This window comes from Antechinus flavipes, chromosome 6 (assembly GCF_016432865.1).
Source record: "Antechinus flavipes isolate AdamAnt ecotype Samford, QLD, Australia chromosome 6, AdamAnt_v2, whole genome shotgun sequence".
Classification (NCBI taxonomy): Eukaryota; Metazoa; Chordata; class Mammalia; order Dasyuromorphia; family Dasyuridae; genus Antechinus; species Antechinus flavipes.
The window spans coordinates 220,163,034-220,179,322 of NC_067403.1; the positions used below are offsets into that span (position 1 = coordinate 220,163,034).

At 35.0% G+C, this 16,289-nt stretch overlaps 1 protein-coding gene across 2 annotated transcripts in view; it reads left to right on the plus strand.

Moving 5' to 3' along the window:
- Positions 1–16,289, plus strand: part of LUZP2 (leucine zipper protein 2) — a 705,018-nt gene that overhangs the window by 570,541 nt on the left and 118,188 nt on the right. For both annotated transcript variants that reach the window (XM_051965657.1, XM_051965656.1), the window contains exon 9: positions 8,576–8,743. In XM_051965657.1, coding sequence (XP_051821617.1) covers positions 8,576–8,743 — 168 coding nt within the window. The remainder of the gene's footprint in view (positions 1–8,575; positions 8,744–16,289) is intronic.

A 16,289-nucleotide genomic window follows, 5' to 3' on the forward strand; every position in this document is an offset into this window, starting at 1 on the left:
ATCCATGTTTGTCTCAGTTGCCTGATATGAAAAATTAACTGGAGAAGGAAATGGCAAACTACTCTGTATGTCTGTCAAGAAAATGAGTCAGACAGGAATGAAGAATGACTGAACAACAAAAGCAACACATCTAGTAATTAATTTGTAAGAGTAAAGCAGATAGACAGGATGGTTATGAACGACCTATTTAAAGGAGAAGATGAATTTTTATTTGTTTTATATCAGAGTTCAGTTTTCTGGATTTTGAATGCTCTTAACAGAAACATGAAAAAGAAAGGGGCAATTAGTGGGGATTTCTAGCTATGCAAATGAGGATACTTGTCCTAATAATGGTCTATTTATTTTAATAACTATTGATTAAGTATCTCCAATTTGCTAAGAATTCTGCCAAATGAAAGACAGCCCCCCCAAAAAAAGACAAAAATGAAACATTTTCTGCACCCAGAAAACTTATGGTCTCCTATAGTTGAGAAAGAGTTATATACAAAGTAAGGAAAGTCTAGAAGTAGTCAACATAGATAATAAGAATATCTATACCCTGATGCTGATATCAGAATTTGTTTATTAGTTTACAGAAGAGAGAAATAAATTTAAGATTTAAAATAAAATGAACAATTGTCAGGCATCTCAATTGAATCAATTAACTGAAGTTCAAATAATTTAATTAGCATATTTTGGTAGGATTACATGCTTTTGAACTTTGGGCTAAAAACAGATGGTAAATATATTGGGGTTGATTGAAAGATGAAGCCTGTATATGGACATTATATATTTCACAGAAGCAGAATATTTCAGTAGAAGTATGGAGATAGTTATTTTAGGAATAAAGCTTTGGAAATGCTTTGGAAAGTCAGACTCATGCCTATAACTAGAGGTCAGGAAGAGGTTAACCTAGAAAGAGCATCATATTCATACCTTTAATTGCCCATCTCATACTACCTCATCTGAGAAACTGGACCACTACAAACAAAACTGAAAGAGGATAGCTTAGAGAAGTGGAGGAAAGTGTGGCTTTAGGATTTTACAAATACTTCAACCCTCTGGGTATAGAAAATAACTACAGAGAACTTACAGGAACTTCATGGGAACTCTATAAAAGGATAAAACAACTTTCCTAGAACCACAAAGTATAGTTTACTTTATGCTGCATTGTTGTTAATTTTATCCATTTAACTTATTTGGATCTCTCTCTCTCTCTCTCTCTCTTTGTTTCTCTCTTTTCTCTCTCTCTCTCTCTCTCTCTCTCTCTCTCTCTCTCTCTATATATATATATATATATATATGCATATATATATATTCATATATATATTTATATGTATATATAAATATGTATGTATAGAAGTTTGAAGAAGAGAGCTTCGCAAACTTTAGGGGAAAAAAGTTTTTTTTTTTTTTTTTTTTTTTTTTTTTTTTTTTTGTAAACGAGATTTTCTAAGTGTACTGTCCTATAAAATATTCATATCAAAAAGTTGGATAATTCTAATTGGTATCAAACAATACTAAGTAGGGCTGATAGTGCTTGATGGATGCTTGTGAGTAATAAATTTGGGATTATAAACTCTTGGAGTTACCCCTAGGTCCCTGAGGCAAATGATATCAAACTGCTATCTGGGGACCCAATCTGCAAGTGTGATTAGGAACTAAGTAGCAAATCCTCAACATTAGGAATTAGAGAAATTCTGAACAAAGAAATTGTTTCTGTAATGTGTCTTGGTAGGTATGTTAGCTTCCTGAGTAGAGATTAGGATGGAGAAAACTTTAGGAATAGTCAAATAGCTCCCAGAGGAAAGGAGAGTGGAGAAATGGAATACAAAGTTCATGAGGCTAGTTTGGCTTGATAATAGATTTTGAAAATGTGACTTATTTGAAGTATGTAAGGGTAGGTTGGAACCATTTTTGGCAGTTTCATAAATGTCATATTGATGAAATCATATTAATCATAAAAGCACTGGATGGCAGTTTAACAGAGAAGTGATATGGTCAGGATTTTGGAAGATTATTTTGCACAAAGGAAACCATGAATATTGGGCATTTGGAAAAAGGCAGCTCACTTAAGACAGTTTTTTTTTTCTTTTTCTTTTTTTAGAGCAGTACAGGAGAATTGATAAAGATGCAAGATATGTGTATGAGTATGTGAGTGAAAAAAAGATCATATATGAGAGTTGTCTAGATAATAGAAAAAGCTTGGTATATGATTGAATATAGAGACAAAGAAGACGAAAAATGATTGATAAACCTGATATTATGAGCTTGCATGACAAAATGGGGTGGTATCCCCAACAGAAATGAGTTTGAAGAAAGAGCAAATTTGAAGTTAGAGTTGGAGTGTCAATAGGCTATATAGATGTAGCAATGTATTAAGCTGGGGGCATTGAAGAATTGTATTTATAGCTTTGTGAAGTATACAAGTAGAGATGATAATTAAATGCACATGAATAATGAGATAATCAAGGAATAGAAAGTAAAGAGGATAAAGGAAAGAGAGCAAGACAAAACTAAGGGATGGTCCTAAAATATATGATAATCCAGGATATAACAATGAAAATGAGAAGTTGGATACACTGAATGGATATCTAGGAGAAAGAGAACATCTAAGAGATGGATGTAATATCAAAAGATGTAGAGGCATGCAGAAGTACGGACAGTGGGAAAATAGTATTGAGTGTTATCACTTAATTCATCCATAACCCTCAGTACCATGGAGCTACTGGAGGCAGATGCTAAGTGACTGGAAAAGAAAGGCATCACAGATAGAAAATGTTTACCTATAAAAGGGAAAAGAGGTAAAGATAATCTAATAGGAGAGCAGAATTAAGGGAAGGTATATTTAAGAATATATGAGATGATGGCATTTGGCATAGAGAATGGCCAGTAGAAAGGGATATTGTGGGTAAAGACAAAAAAAAAAAAGGGAAAAAATCTTAAAGGTGAGGGGAAAGGATCAAAATTATAGATAAAAGAATTGATTCTGACAATAAAAACTTCCTCAGAGACTACAAACCCCACAAGAAAGAGAATGAGACTTGATGTATAGAAAATTCTGAATTGAAGGAGAAGAGAAGAAGAAGAAATGAAACACTAACAGTGAATAATCCTGATTTTTTTTCAGTATAAAAGAACAGTTTCTCCGAGGTCTGCTTATACCTATTTCACCTCTGAGTGTCCTTAGCTCAAGAGACACAAGTGCCACTTGTTCCAAAACAATAACAGAAGACATCCTCTCTGGGTATACTCAAGTCAAGTGGCGTTGTAGGTGGGAAAGGGGAATTAAATATAAAGGCAGGATCCCAAACTCTCAAGAATAACCATATTGACTGACGTGGCAGATACTCAACTTCCCTGTACGGAGCAGTCAGCTCACCTGCTACAAGATGGTATTGGCAAGCTTGCTAATGCTAGCATCTTTCCATCTGTAAGGTACCTAGTTAAATTTTATCATGGTTAAATTCCTTATCCAGCAGGTGGGATCAGCAGGTACGCCTTTCCAATAGACAGTGTCTGCACACAGTTTCCTCCCCTGATTTCCTGTCTCTGCAGTATGATACTTTTCACCTAACCTTCCTCACCTGTTCCTAAAATTTCATTCTTTTCTTAAGCAGCAGCATTTTTAGTTTTCTTACATAGAAATGCAGAGTGAAATGTCTGTTATGTTCATTTATAGACTGGGAGCTGAAATGGGCAGAGGGAGAAAACACACAAAAATACATTTAAACAGCTTCTTTATTACTTGCTATCCATTCAATAAGCCTTCCTTTAAGACAATCATCCTATTTTAGAAAGCTCAACGTAGCAAGGGCATCAGGTCAAGCTAATCTATCTATTCTATTTTCCCCTACATTATTCACAGTCTCTGTAACAGCTGCTCTCCTATTATTTCTGCCCTGTCTCCTGGAAGGAAAAAAAAAAGATGATTGTGAGATTCTTTGAGCATGATATTCAATTCCTTGTTTTCAATCCAGAAAGTATTTATCAAATATGCAGTCTGAGGCCCAGGCACTGGGGATAATGCAAGGATATGTGAGAAAGAGTTCCTATTCTCAAGGAGGGGTATACTAAAGAAGGTTACAGCACACATATACACAACACATGTATGTGTACACACACATCTGTAATGGAAAGCAGGATCACTGCATGCAACAAATATGAGCCAAGTGCTATTCAGCAATTTTTAAAGAACATAACTATCTAAGACTCCATGCTGAACACTATAGGGGCTATAAGGGAACCATATAAGACCATTATCATTAAGGACCTGAAGATACAGTTGAGAAATTAAGAATGTAGAAAGCAAGAGGGTGTTGGGCATAGGGTTTGTCTTATCGCATTTATTATGGGTTAGTTACTCTTTGTGTGATGATATGCTGTTGTATAATATTCTGTTAGATATGTATAGCCAAGTTAGAAAGTGAATTAACTCAAACACTAAGTGTCATATTAGTGAGACATGGGAGATCTTGTAGCACACGGTCCCTAGATGAAATATGAGCTATGATGTGATTCTTAAGTGAAAGGGAAAGAAAATGTTTCAATGCAGAAATTCCCTGCCAGTTTGTTGAAGAGAAAAGAAAAATGTTTTGTCAGCAAAGTGTATCATTTGGGAAAGAAGAGCAAGGATGAATAATAAAATCTAGAAGATTCATGTCTCAAGTAAAAAGTCAGTTTTACGAATGGTGGAATAAGTTACAGATTGAACTCATCCCCTTTATATTATATTATATTCACTAAGTGTTGTCACATATTTTGAATATGGCATTTTGGAGAATTCTAGAGATGGTATCAAAATCATCATTATTAATTAGGAAAATATGATATAAATAATTATTGATTAGAAATTATTTTATTCCTATAAGATTGGCTAAAATGATTGAAGAGGAAAATAGCGAATGTTGGAGGGGATGTCAACTAAGTTCCTAGTTAAGAAAATGTACAACTTTTAACTAACTAAATTGACTAAATTGAAATTTATATCTAATTTCTTGATTATTGGGAATGTGGAGAGGCAAAAAATAGAAACATTTGGGTTAGGAATCAGCATCATATGATTCAGGCCAGTTCCAACGATCTTCTGATGAAGAGAGCCATCTGCACCCAGAGAGAGGACTGTGGGAACTGAGTGTGGTTCACAGCATAGCATTTTCATACTTTCTTGTTGTTGTTTGCTTGCATTTTGTTTTCTTTCTCAGTTTTTCCCTTTTTTGTGCAGCAGATAGTTGTATAAATATGTATACATGTATTGGATTTAACATATATTTTAACATGTTTAACATGTATTGACTTACTTGCTATCTAAGGGAGGAAGGGAAGGAAAATTTGGAACACAAGATTTTGCAAGAAATTAATTCTTTTAGAAGTTTCTTCAGTCCTTGAAGAGATGGATAGTGTCAACTAAGTTTTCTACTTTTGTTGATTCTCCTTAATATCTCCTTTCTATGTGTTCTTTTTCTATTTGCCCTTGGACTAGAGCTTCTTTTTGGCTTTGCTATGTTCCCTCCACACAAATGTTTTTCATCTCCATCACCAGAACCTTGAAACAAGTCTGTAATTAGAATTTCTACAACTCCCAGTTTTTTATGGGCCTGCTGTTTTAGTGAAGTTTTATCAGATGTTATTGTGTTTTTTCAGCCAATCTGAATCTCCTATTAGTATCTTCACACCAAAACTTTTCATATTTTATCTTGATTGATATAGACTTATTCTCACTTTATTAAGTTAGCAAATATTTATTAAGTGCTTAATATATGGTAAATACTATTAAAATATCAGAATATCATCATTTTCTTTAAATGGCGTGGGGCAACTGGATCAATTTATTCAATCAACAACTTTCCCTCTCTATAAATATGTATGTGTTTAGAAATATTTATATACATATATCTACATACACTCATGTGCATCTATTTATACATACACACACACACACACACACACACACACACACACACACATATATTATACATCTGAACCTTCAGCAAATCATGATATTTTTGCTGGTGGAATCTTTTGCCTTAGTATTGATGGCTACTGACTCATCAGAGTAATGATTGCCAAAGATTGGAGTCACTGTGGCAATTTCTTAAAATAGCACAGTGAAGTTTGCCACATCAATTGATCCTCCCTTTCATGAAAGATTTCTCTGTAACATGCAGTGTTTTTTGATAGCATTTTCTCCACAATAGAACTTCTTTCAAAATTAAAGTCAATCTTCTAAACCCTTCTGCTGCTTTTCAACTAAGTTTATATAATATTCTTTGGTATTGTTGTGTCTCGGGGATGAGGAGACCTGAGGACAGGGACTGAGAAAGGAGACGGCCAGTTCTTGAAGTAGTCAGAATACACACACAGATTTATCATTTACATTTGCCGTTTTAGATGGGTGTGTGGTCGATGACACATCTAAATAATTCCAATAGTAACAGCAAAGATCACTGATCACAGATCACCATAATAGAGATAAAATAATTACAATGATGAAAAAATTTGAAATATTATGAGAGTTACCGGAATGTGGCACAGACACATAATACAGGCATGTGATGTAGGAAAATAGTGGCGAGGTTTCCACAGACTTTCAGTGGTAAGAAGACACACTCTCTGAAGCACAGTAAAATGAGGTATGCAAGTGCTGAGCCTGGGAGTAGACAGAGCCCAGGATTTAACATCAGTGTCTGAATTAGCATTCCAGTTCGGATCATTTTGGGTTATGTTTTCATGCATAAGTCACATAATCCTTTTGAACCCTAGTTTTGATATGAATAGAAATGGGACTAATAATACTTGTACTGTCTACCTAATGGCATTGTTGTAAGGAGAACACTCTGTAAACCTTAAAACACTCTCCAAATGGGAATTCTTATTATCATGTATTTATAGTCTTAGTAAAATCTTGCCCTGAGGGAAAACTTCTGATTATGATGTTGGTATATGGACTCAAGCTCATATATATGAATATAATGAGCACAATTTCCTTCTCGCCCCCTTTCTATTGAGAACAGGATATCTTTTAGCTATATATTGCTTATATAATAAAATCCTTTTATGTGCTTACACATATTATAATAATTAGCATTTTCCTACTTCCTTCTGTCTTTTACTCTTCCTCTACCCCCACGCAATTATGAGAAAGAAAATAAAAAGACAGGGACTTTCTAGCACTGCTCTCTCTTTCTGTGTACCCATGGAGGGGGAAATGAAGACCCTTTTTACTTAGTGCTCTATGTAGGCCCAGGAACTCACAGAAAGCCTAATAAGGAAATGCAAAGGCTTCTCTCTTCCTACCACTACCCACACATGCTGTAGATACAAGCATTAATTATCTGGTATTTGAAATGTGAAGTGACTTTGGCCTGTCATTGAGGAGACAGGTAAAAGTCAGCCATTGTCTTTCTTGGCTCAGTTGTTATTGGTCTCCCATTCGTGGCCAAGATTGACCAGGAATTGGATCAGTAGTGTCTGAAGTGGGCAGTAGAGAGACATAAAGTATAATTAATGCCATCAAACCTCTACCTCGGTGTGTTAACTACAACGGACTGTTATTTTCTCTTAGTAAATATTTTTTAAGTGATGATTATGTGCCAGACACTGTGCTAAGTGTTTAGGATATAATTAATGAACAGACAAGCGCTGATCTACAGGCTCATACAGTGTAATAGGAAAAGGGAACACCCAATAGAAAGCTGAAAAGGAGGGACTTAAGGGCATGTTGAAGTCTAGTTCAATGACTTTATTTGAATGGGAAATGAAAGACATTGTTGGCCCCTTTAAATATCGGCTTTGAGAGGATTCCATTGCTCTTCCCTCTAGCCCTAGGCAGAAGTTATTGAAGACTGTCAGAATATTACTCATTCTCACACAATGATTAGTCTCCTGATACTTTATGCATTTAACCACACTTGGTCTATATTAAAATATGTCACTGCTGCAGAATTCTTTGACATGAGGTCCCATTTTCTATTACTTTGTGTGAAGGAAATCTTTATCAATATTGGGGCTAAAAGGGTGTAATGTTTGCTTGATAACCCAATCGGTATAGGTATTTGAAGCAGATGTGATGCTATCTATGGCTATCCAAAGACAAACATCAAGTAGAAAGTTCCCATATTAACATAGAATGACAAAAAGTAATCATTTTACCATCCAATGATGTAGATCAAGGTCCTGGCTTTGTTATTTGCTATTTGTGTGATTTCATGCTTGGGTTTTCATTTCCCTCATCTGTAAAACAAGAATATTCTTTAAAAAAAAATACTTCCCTTAAAACATAAAAAAAAAACTCTTTAGCTTTTTGTAAATATAAAATGTTTTTATTTAGTTATCTGTTATTCTTTCAACTTCATAACTCTATGTCAGCACAAGAGAATTAAATTATGAATTTTCCGGACTACTTGAGCCCCACAGCATGACCTAAAATTCATGGGGCAGTTATTTAAAAAAGCATGTTTGGTTGATTCAATTTTAATTAAAAATATATGACTGTCATTAAGTATTTAATTTATAGTCATGGAGTGAATGAGTATAGGATTATTCCAATTGATTAGACTCATTTTTTAAGTTCTTGCTGCCTCTTTGTTTTCCCCAGGAGTCCCAGTTGAAAGCTTTGAAGGAGACTGTCCAGCTCTGCCTCACATCAGTTTTACGCAATCAACCTCCAGCTATGAGCCTAATACCATCTAAACTAACTGAGAGGAGACTGCCATCACCTAGTATAAATGACTCAAAAGTTCCAGTTGCTGTGACAAGTAAAAAGGTACATTTTATTCAGGCTTCTAAAAATGAAATAAGACAAAGTACTGCTTTGACAGTTTTTCCTGTGAGACCATCAAAGTGGAACCAAGAAGGATTTCAGATTCATTGAAAGATTAAGAAGAATCTAGATCAGGCTAATCCAATCTCTAATGTCACCAAAGTTACTTGGAAAAAAAGTTTCAAACATGCTTTTTTCATCAGGTGAGGCAATTTCTCTCTCACGTGTCACAACTTCAGTGTTCCAGTTTGGTTGGATGCTGAACCAATGCTAATGAAAAGTCAATTATAGATTAAGGAAAGAGAGGGAGAGAAAGGGAAGGGGAGGGGGAGGGAGAGAGAGAAGAGAGGGAAAGGAGGGAGAGAGAAGAGAAGAGAAAAGAAGAGAAGAGAAGAGAAGAGAAGAGGAGAGGAGAGGAGAGGAGAGGAGAGGAGAGGAGAGGAGAGGAGAGGAGAGGAGAGGAGAGGAGAGGAGAGGAGAGGAGAGGGAAGGGAAGGGGAAGAAAGAGAGATGGAAAGGGGGAAGTAGGAGGGAGAAAAGAAGGGAGAGAGAAAGGAAGAGAGGGAAGGAGGGAGGAATTGAATTCTGTTGTCTGCAATCAATTACATCTTGAAAGCAAATTTTCTGAAGTCAAAATCTCCATAGAAGTTTGTGAATTAGACACAACTTGCAATAGTGACGAGTAGGCTGACCTTGGATCCAGGAAGTTGTGGATCAAATCTTGCTTCTGCCACATATTGACACTGTGTTCTACAGTGACTCACTTAATTTCTCATTACTTTCATCAGCACATTCAGTATCACTAGCAGAGAAGGGGCCAATCTGCTTATGTGGATATGCTAATGACAGATCCAGTCTGTGCCCTTAAGAACTACATGGAACCAAAGGTGTCAAATAAACATAGAGATTAATCCTTACTTTTCACATGGTGATGTAAAAAACCTACAAATTAGCATTATCTGTGTTGTATTTTATTTTAATACATTTTATTAAACATTCTTCAATTATATTTTAATCTGCTGGTAAAACATTGAGGGCTTATGCTGGCAGCATGTGGCTATATGATGCCCCAGTGACTTGTTTATGCTTAATTTTCTCAGCAAACCCTATTTTTGTTTTGTTTTTTCCTTCCAAAGGGCAAAGATGAATTATGGCTCAGCCATTATCTGACATCACAAATTCCCAATGTCTCATATGTAGAATTAATATTAATGAGGTTCTACTCTAAAATTAAATGATAAATTCACAGGAAGATTAATTGCCTGAATAGGTAGCAGTCATTTGTGATGAAGATGGCATATACTAATTAGGATTTCTCTTCTTTTTTGCCATTTTAACCTTTCTTGTTTTCTTCGATGGGCTTACATATGGGGATAGTGGTAGCTGGGAAAGGGGTAGTTATTTTTATGAAAGGGAAATATTTTTCAGATCAGGACAAAATGTCCAACTGGCATAAACCTCATATAGCGCATTTCTGTTTGTACACTGGTCAATTATTCTTCTGTGCCCTGAGTCCAGCTTTGAATTTCATTGAGTAATCTGTAAACAGGTTTCTCAGTCAAAAATCGTTTCACAGACAAGTGTTTCCATTTATCTTATCACTCTGTTAGGCAGCATTACATGCTGCAAGTATAAGAACAGAGAGTGCTGGGGTTTAGGCCAGGCTTTAAAACCAGAAATGTTTTTCCTGTGGTGTAAAAGTGTCTGTTCATTTCTATTAACTTCCCTTCTCTTTGAAAAAAGATGCAATCTTCACCCAAATAGCCTATTTCCTGCCACTGATAGGTGCTGAGTCTTTCTGAACTGCACATATTCAAAGAGTTGGGAAGAACTTAAAGTGACTTTACTTCAGAGAGTAAAGAGAGACCAAAGAATGTTCTTAAAATCTATAATATAACAGTACATGTAAAAAGTTTATGTTGACAGAATATAACGTTTTTAAAGATAGGGAATGATTGATTTTTATCATTTTATTCTTAACATCCGATATAGTGACCTAAATAATTGCTTTCTGAATAAGAGTATGTTAATAAATTTGTTGTTATTGTAGTTTAGTCATTTTCAGTCATGCTTGATTCTTTATGACTACATTTGGTTTTCTTTGATTTTGTGGTTGTTGCTGCTGCTATTTTGTTGTTTTGCTTGGTAAATACTGGAACGGTATGCTAATTCATTTACCAGATAATTTTCCAGATAAGGAAACTGAGGCAGAGTTAAGTGACTTACCCAGGATCACCTGGCTACTAAATGTCTGAGGTCAGATTGAATTTCAGATCTTCCTGACTCTAGGCTCAGTGCTCTGTCCTACCTGCCACTCATAATGTATTTAAAGGCATATTATGAAACTTTTTCATAGGAATACAGATTTTAAAGGGATGGGAAAGGCTATTTAGTTCAAAATAGATCTCATCAAGGACCAATCCATAACATTCTTGGCAAATGGTTCTCCAGCTACTTCTTGGAATCTTCCAGTGATTGAGCACTCCCCTATTTCCTTTTTTTTTTTTTTTATCCTTTTTTTAAAATTTTAATTTTAATTTAATTTAATTTATTTTTTAAATAACTTTTTATTGACAGAACCCATGCCAGGATAATTTTTTACAGCATTATCCCCTGTATTCACTTCTGTTCCTATTTTTCCCCTTCCTCCCTCCACCCCCTCCCCCAGATGGCAAGCAGTCCTTTACATGTTAAATAGGTTACAGTATATTCTAGATACAATATATGTGTGCAGAACCGGACAGTTCTCTTATTGCACAGGGAGAATTGGATTCAGAAGGTATAAATAACCCGGGAAGAAAAACAAAAATGCAAGCAGTTTATATTCATTTCCCAGTGTTCTTTTTTTTGGGTGTAGCTGCTTCTGTCCATTCTTGATCAACTGAAACTGAATTAGCTCTCTTTATGGAAGAGATCCACTTCCATCAGAATACATCCTCATACAGTATAGTTGTTGAGGTATATAATGATTTCCTGGTTCTGCTCATTTCACTTAGCATCAGTTCATGTAAGTCTCGCCAGTCCTCTCTGCATTCATCCTGCTGGTCATTCCTTACAGAACAATAATATTCCATAACATTCAAAATCACAATTTACTCAACCATTCTCCAATTGATGGGCATCCATTCATTTTCTAGCTTCTAGCCACTACAAACAGGGCTGCTACAAACATTTTGGCACATACAGGTCCCTTTCCCTTCTTTAGTATCTCTTTGGGATATAAGCCCAGTAGAAACACTGCTGGATCAAAGGGTATGCACAGTTCGATAACTTTTTGGCACTCCCCTATTTCCTTAGGCAAGTCCTTGGTCAATGCTTGTTCTCTTGAAAATTAATTTAATTCAAGTTATTAAATGATAACATATCAGATGATAGTTGTCAGGGTAATAATAGAAGAAAAGATATAAAGGGGCATGTTTTAACCATCTACAAAAATTTGAAGGACTTGTACATGAAAGTCTTTATATTGATTTTGCTAGATTTCAATGACCATTATGTCAAAGGTACAAGGAGCAATTTTTTGACTCATTATTAGAGCCACATTTCTAATAAATATTGTTATTAAAAAGTAAAATGGACTAGTCCAGTTGACCACTAATTGGAGAGTTTCTAGAAGGGTTTCCTATTAAGTGTGGGTTGAACCAGTTAACCTTAGGGAACTCTTCCAAACTCTTAAGATTCTATGATTTCTTGCATGCCTACTTTGTTTTGTTTTGTTTTGTTTTTTTTTAATAACTTTTTATCGACAGAACCCATGCCAGGGTAATTTTTTTACAACATTTATCCCTTGCACTCACTTCTGTTTCGATTTTTTCCCTCCCTCCCTCGACCCCCTCCCCTAGATGGCAAGCAGTCCTTTACATGTTAAATAGGTTACAGTATATCCTAGACACAATATATGGGTGCAGAACTGAACAGTTCTCTTGTTGCACAGGGAGAATTGGATTCAGAAGGTAGAAGTAACCTGGGAAGAAAAACAAAAATGCAAATAGTTTATATTCATTTCCCAGTGTTCTTTCTTTGGGTATAACTTGCATGCCTACTTTGTGCAAGAAATGTTATACATTTCCTATCACCAAACTTTTGCTGTTACCTACCAAATCTTGAATCCTCTATCTTCTTGCCTTCTCATCTTAAAATCTCTTCTTTCAAAGCTAAACTCAAGTTAAAGCCAAAACAAGAAAATTTTCTCAATGACTCACATTGTTAATGTTCTACATGTCCCAAATTATTATTATTTTATTTCATTTTATATTTACTTATCTGTGCATGTGTTATTTACTTTCAGTAAGTTGCTAGTTACTTAGGGCAGGGACTATATTGTGTTTGTCATTATACCTCCAACATCTGGCACACTACTACTTATAGTGGCTTCATATATGCTTAATGACTTGAATTGACTGAAACTAAGCAATCCAGAAGATATCAGCCATTTATTAAGTATTTACTATTTTTCAAGCACATAATAAAAGCAAATATAAATCAGCCTACCTTCTTTCAAGGAAGACAACATGTTCAATGTTTTAGACACGTGTCTAAAACACATACATGCATATATAGTATTTTGTAAATTTATGTGTCTAAAACACACACATGCATATACACGTATTCTTACACACATGCATGTATGCATAATCTATATGCACTCTATTGTAAATTAAAGTATATTGTTTATGTATACATAGATAGAATTATACACACAAAATACATATTATATTCACAAAAGCATGTGTGTACATATGCAGATATTGATATTACATATGTATACTGAAGGTATAAAAAGTTGATAAAAGGTTACTTGTGGAGAAGATAATAACAACAGGGCCAGGGCTGAGGGAGAGCTTTGGAGATATTGCAGATGCTTGGGTTGAGTTATAACTCCCAAGAGTAAGAAAGGAACAGGGAGTGTGTTTCTTCAAAGGGGAATGACTAGGGCAATGGCAGAGAGGAAGCAGAAATATGTTATCAGGTATGTGTCCTCTGAAAGAATTCAGGCTCAGACAGTCTCTAACCCATGCAAAGATTTGCAAACTCAGTGATCAGACTAAACTCCCAGAGTCAAAAGCACAAGGATATTTATCGAGTTAATGTTCTGCTTACATCACAAGAGATGTGCATTTTAACCTTAAATTTAAAGCTTGCTATTGTGGGGAGGTCCTAAAGCCTTAGTGGAACTCTGCATGTGGTTACCCCGAATTATATAGAAAAATCCATTAGAAAGTATTAATGTATGATAATGAAATTATCATTAATATTAATTATTAATTGCATTTTAATGATAATAATTAATTGAATTAATTGATAACATGATATTATCAGATTACCCAAGGACAGCAAAGAAGAGGGGAAATGCACAGGAATTGCCATGTCAAGGGAAAGATTTGTTGGGTTTGTTGTCCAGTGGTCTCTTCTGTGTCCTGTTGATTCTACTTTGTTAACGACTGATATCTATGTTTGTTTTATGGTAACTATCATGTGGTAACCTGATGATATGGTTACAGAGTTTGCTGACCTGTTCATTGTTTCAGTAAGACCCATGATTAATGATTCCATGGGGTTCGGGGCTAGGTTCGAGGTCTGGGCTAAGGTCGACACTCAGAATCCCATCAGAGGCAATGGTATCAAGGGTGAAGTCCAGCGAGTAAGTCAGTGTGATCGAATAATGGAAGTGAAAGTGAGGAGTCATTTGTAGGCAAACTGGAAAAGAAGAAGAATAGCTTTAAATGCCCAAGAGAGAAGTTTGTGTTTGGTCCTAAAGGTAAAAGGGAGTGACTAGAATTCCTTGTGTTTTGAAATCATGGAATAAGTCAGACCTTTAAGTCTAACTTTACATACCTTGGACAACTTTCTTGAAAAATAGATTGGAAAGGGGAGAGACTTGAGACAAGATGACTCATTAGGAGGTGACTGCAAGAGCCAGTTTGAGATGATTTGAAGTAGAGTGCTTACTATCTAATAAAGAGGAGAATTTATGCCATATCATAGAGTGAATCAGAACAAAGAAGTAAAAATGACAGTGACTTCGGGAGCCTGGGTGACAGAGAGGAACGAATGGTAGTGTTGTCAGCAATTATTAGAAGCTTGGAAGAAGAGTAGGTTACAGAGAAGGTACAGAAATAATGAATATCAGTGCATAGATATTATATGTGAGAGAATATGTTTGAATGGATAAACAATATAGATAAAATGATGTAGGAAATATGAAGAGATGATGTTGATTTGGTATAATTTTTTTCAATATTTTTTACTTTTTAACCCATAGTGAGAAATGGTCAATGTTCAAACTTGGTTTTGGTTTATTTTCTGTATGTTTGCTTTTGGTTTTTATCCAAATACTTCTTTGATTCCTATATAAGCATTCAACTAATTGTCTGATCGAAGGTATCTTTTTCTGTCTTTTTATTTTTTTCATTCTGTTCTCCAGTATGATGAACACAGTCTAATATCCAAAAATGCTCAGATAAAACAAGTTTTTTTGGAACACATCCATACTTTAAAATCCATGAAAATATTCATTTCAGAGCTGAGAGGGGGAAAGGTTATGTCTTAACCATGTGGAAAAAATGGCATGAGGTCATCCAATTAGTTAACTAATGAGGTTTATGAAACAGATCGCTGTGAGACAGTACATTTCATCTCATTCCAAATTGTTTTAACGTGTTTATAAAGATACTAATGCATATTCAGGAGTCACTTTGCCCTCTGCTCTAACACTGCAAAGTTGAGCTGTGTTGAATGTGCCAGCTGTTCATTGAAGAGAAAGAACATTTGCTACCTTTGATTATACTGATCCTCTACCACAAATTTCTCTTTCTTCTTTTTAGCTTGTTTAGATTTTGCCATCCCTCAAGACTTACTTCCTCTATAACAACTTTCCTGATTTTTCTAACTCCCACTTATCTGTCCTATTTCTTTCTACACAATCTTTATCTCATTTTCACAAAATCCTTTGTTCAATTATCCTTCAATTATTTATCTTTGATACCAAGTAGTTGCAGCCAAAGACCTTGGTTGAAATTTTGCTTCTAATATCCATTACCAGTGTGGTCTTAGACTATTTATTTAACTTATCTGAACTTCATTTTGCTCAATTATAAAATAAGGGATGATTTCTGAGTCTTAAATCCTATGGTTTTAGTCAAGTCCAAAATCTACTTGTGAGTTAATAGGATACTAGTTTGGGCCAATAATTCTCTTGGTTCTTATTTCACTCTGCATTATATGGTCGAGGTTTTCCTAGTTTCTTTGATTTTTGTAAATTATTCTGTCATTTTTATGGCATAATAGCCTTTTATTAGAAGATTATACTTATATTTGTTTATCCATTCCCAAGATGACTGAGGCTTAGGCAGGGACTCAATGTTGTCTAATCAATAAGAGCCAGAGTGATTTGGGTTTAAGAAATGGCCCATTAAAATAATATAGTCTGTAAACAAGACATCTTCTTATAGAGTAAATAAAAGACTTTACCTCAAAACTAGAAAGATCTGTTATATCTTGGATATATTCCCGACCATAATTAATTCAAAATGATAGGGTCTACTTCAGG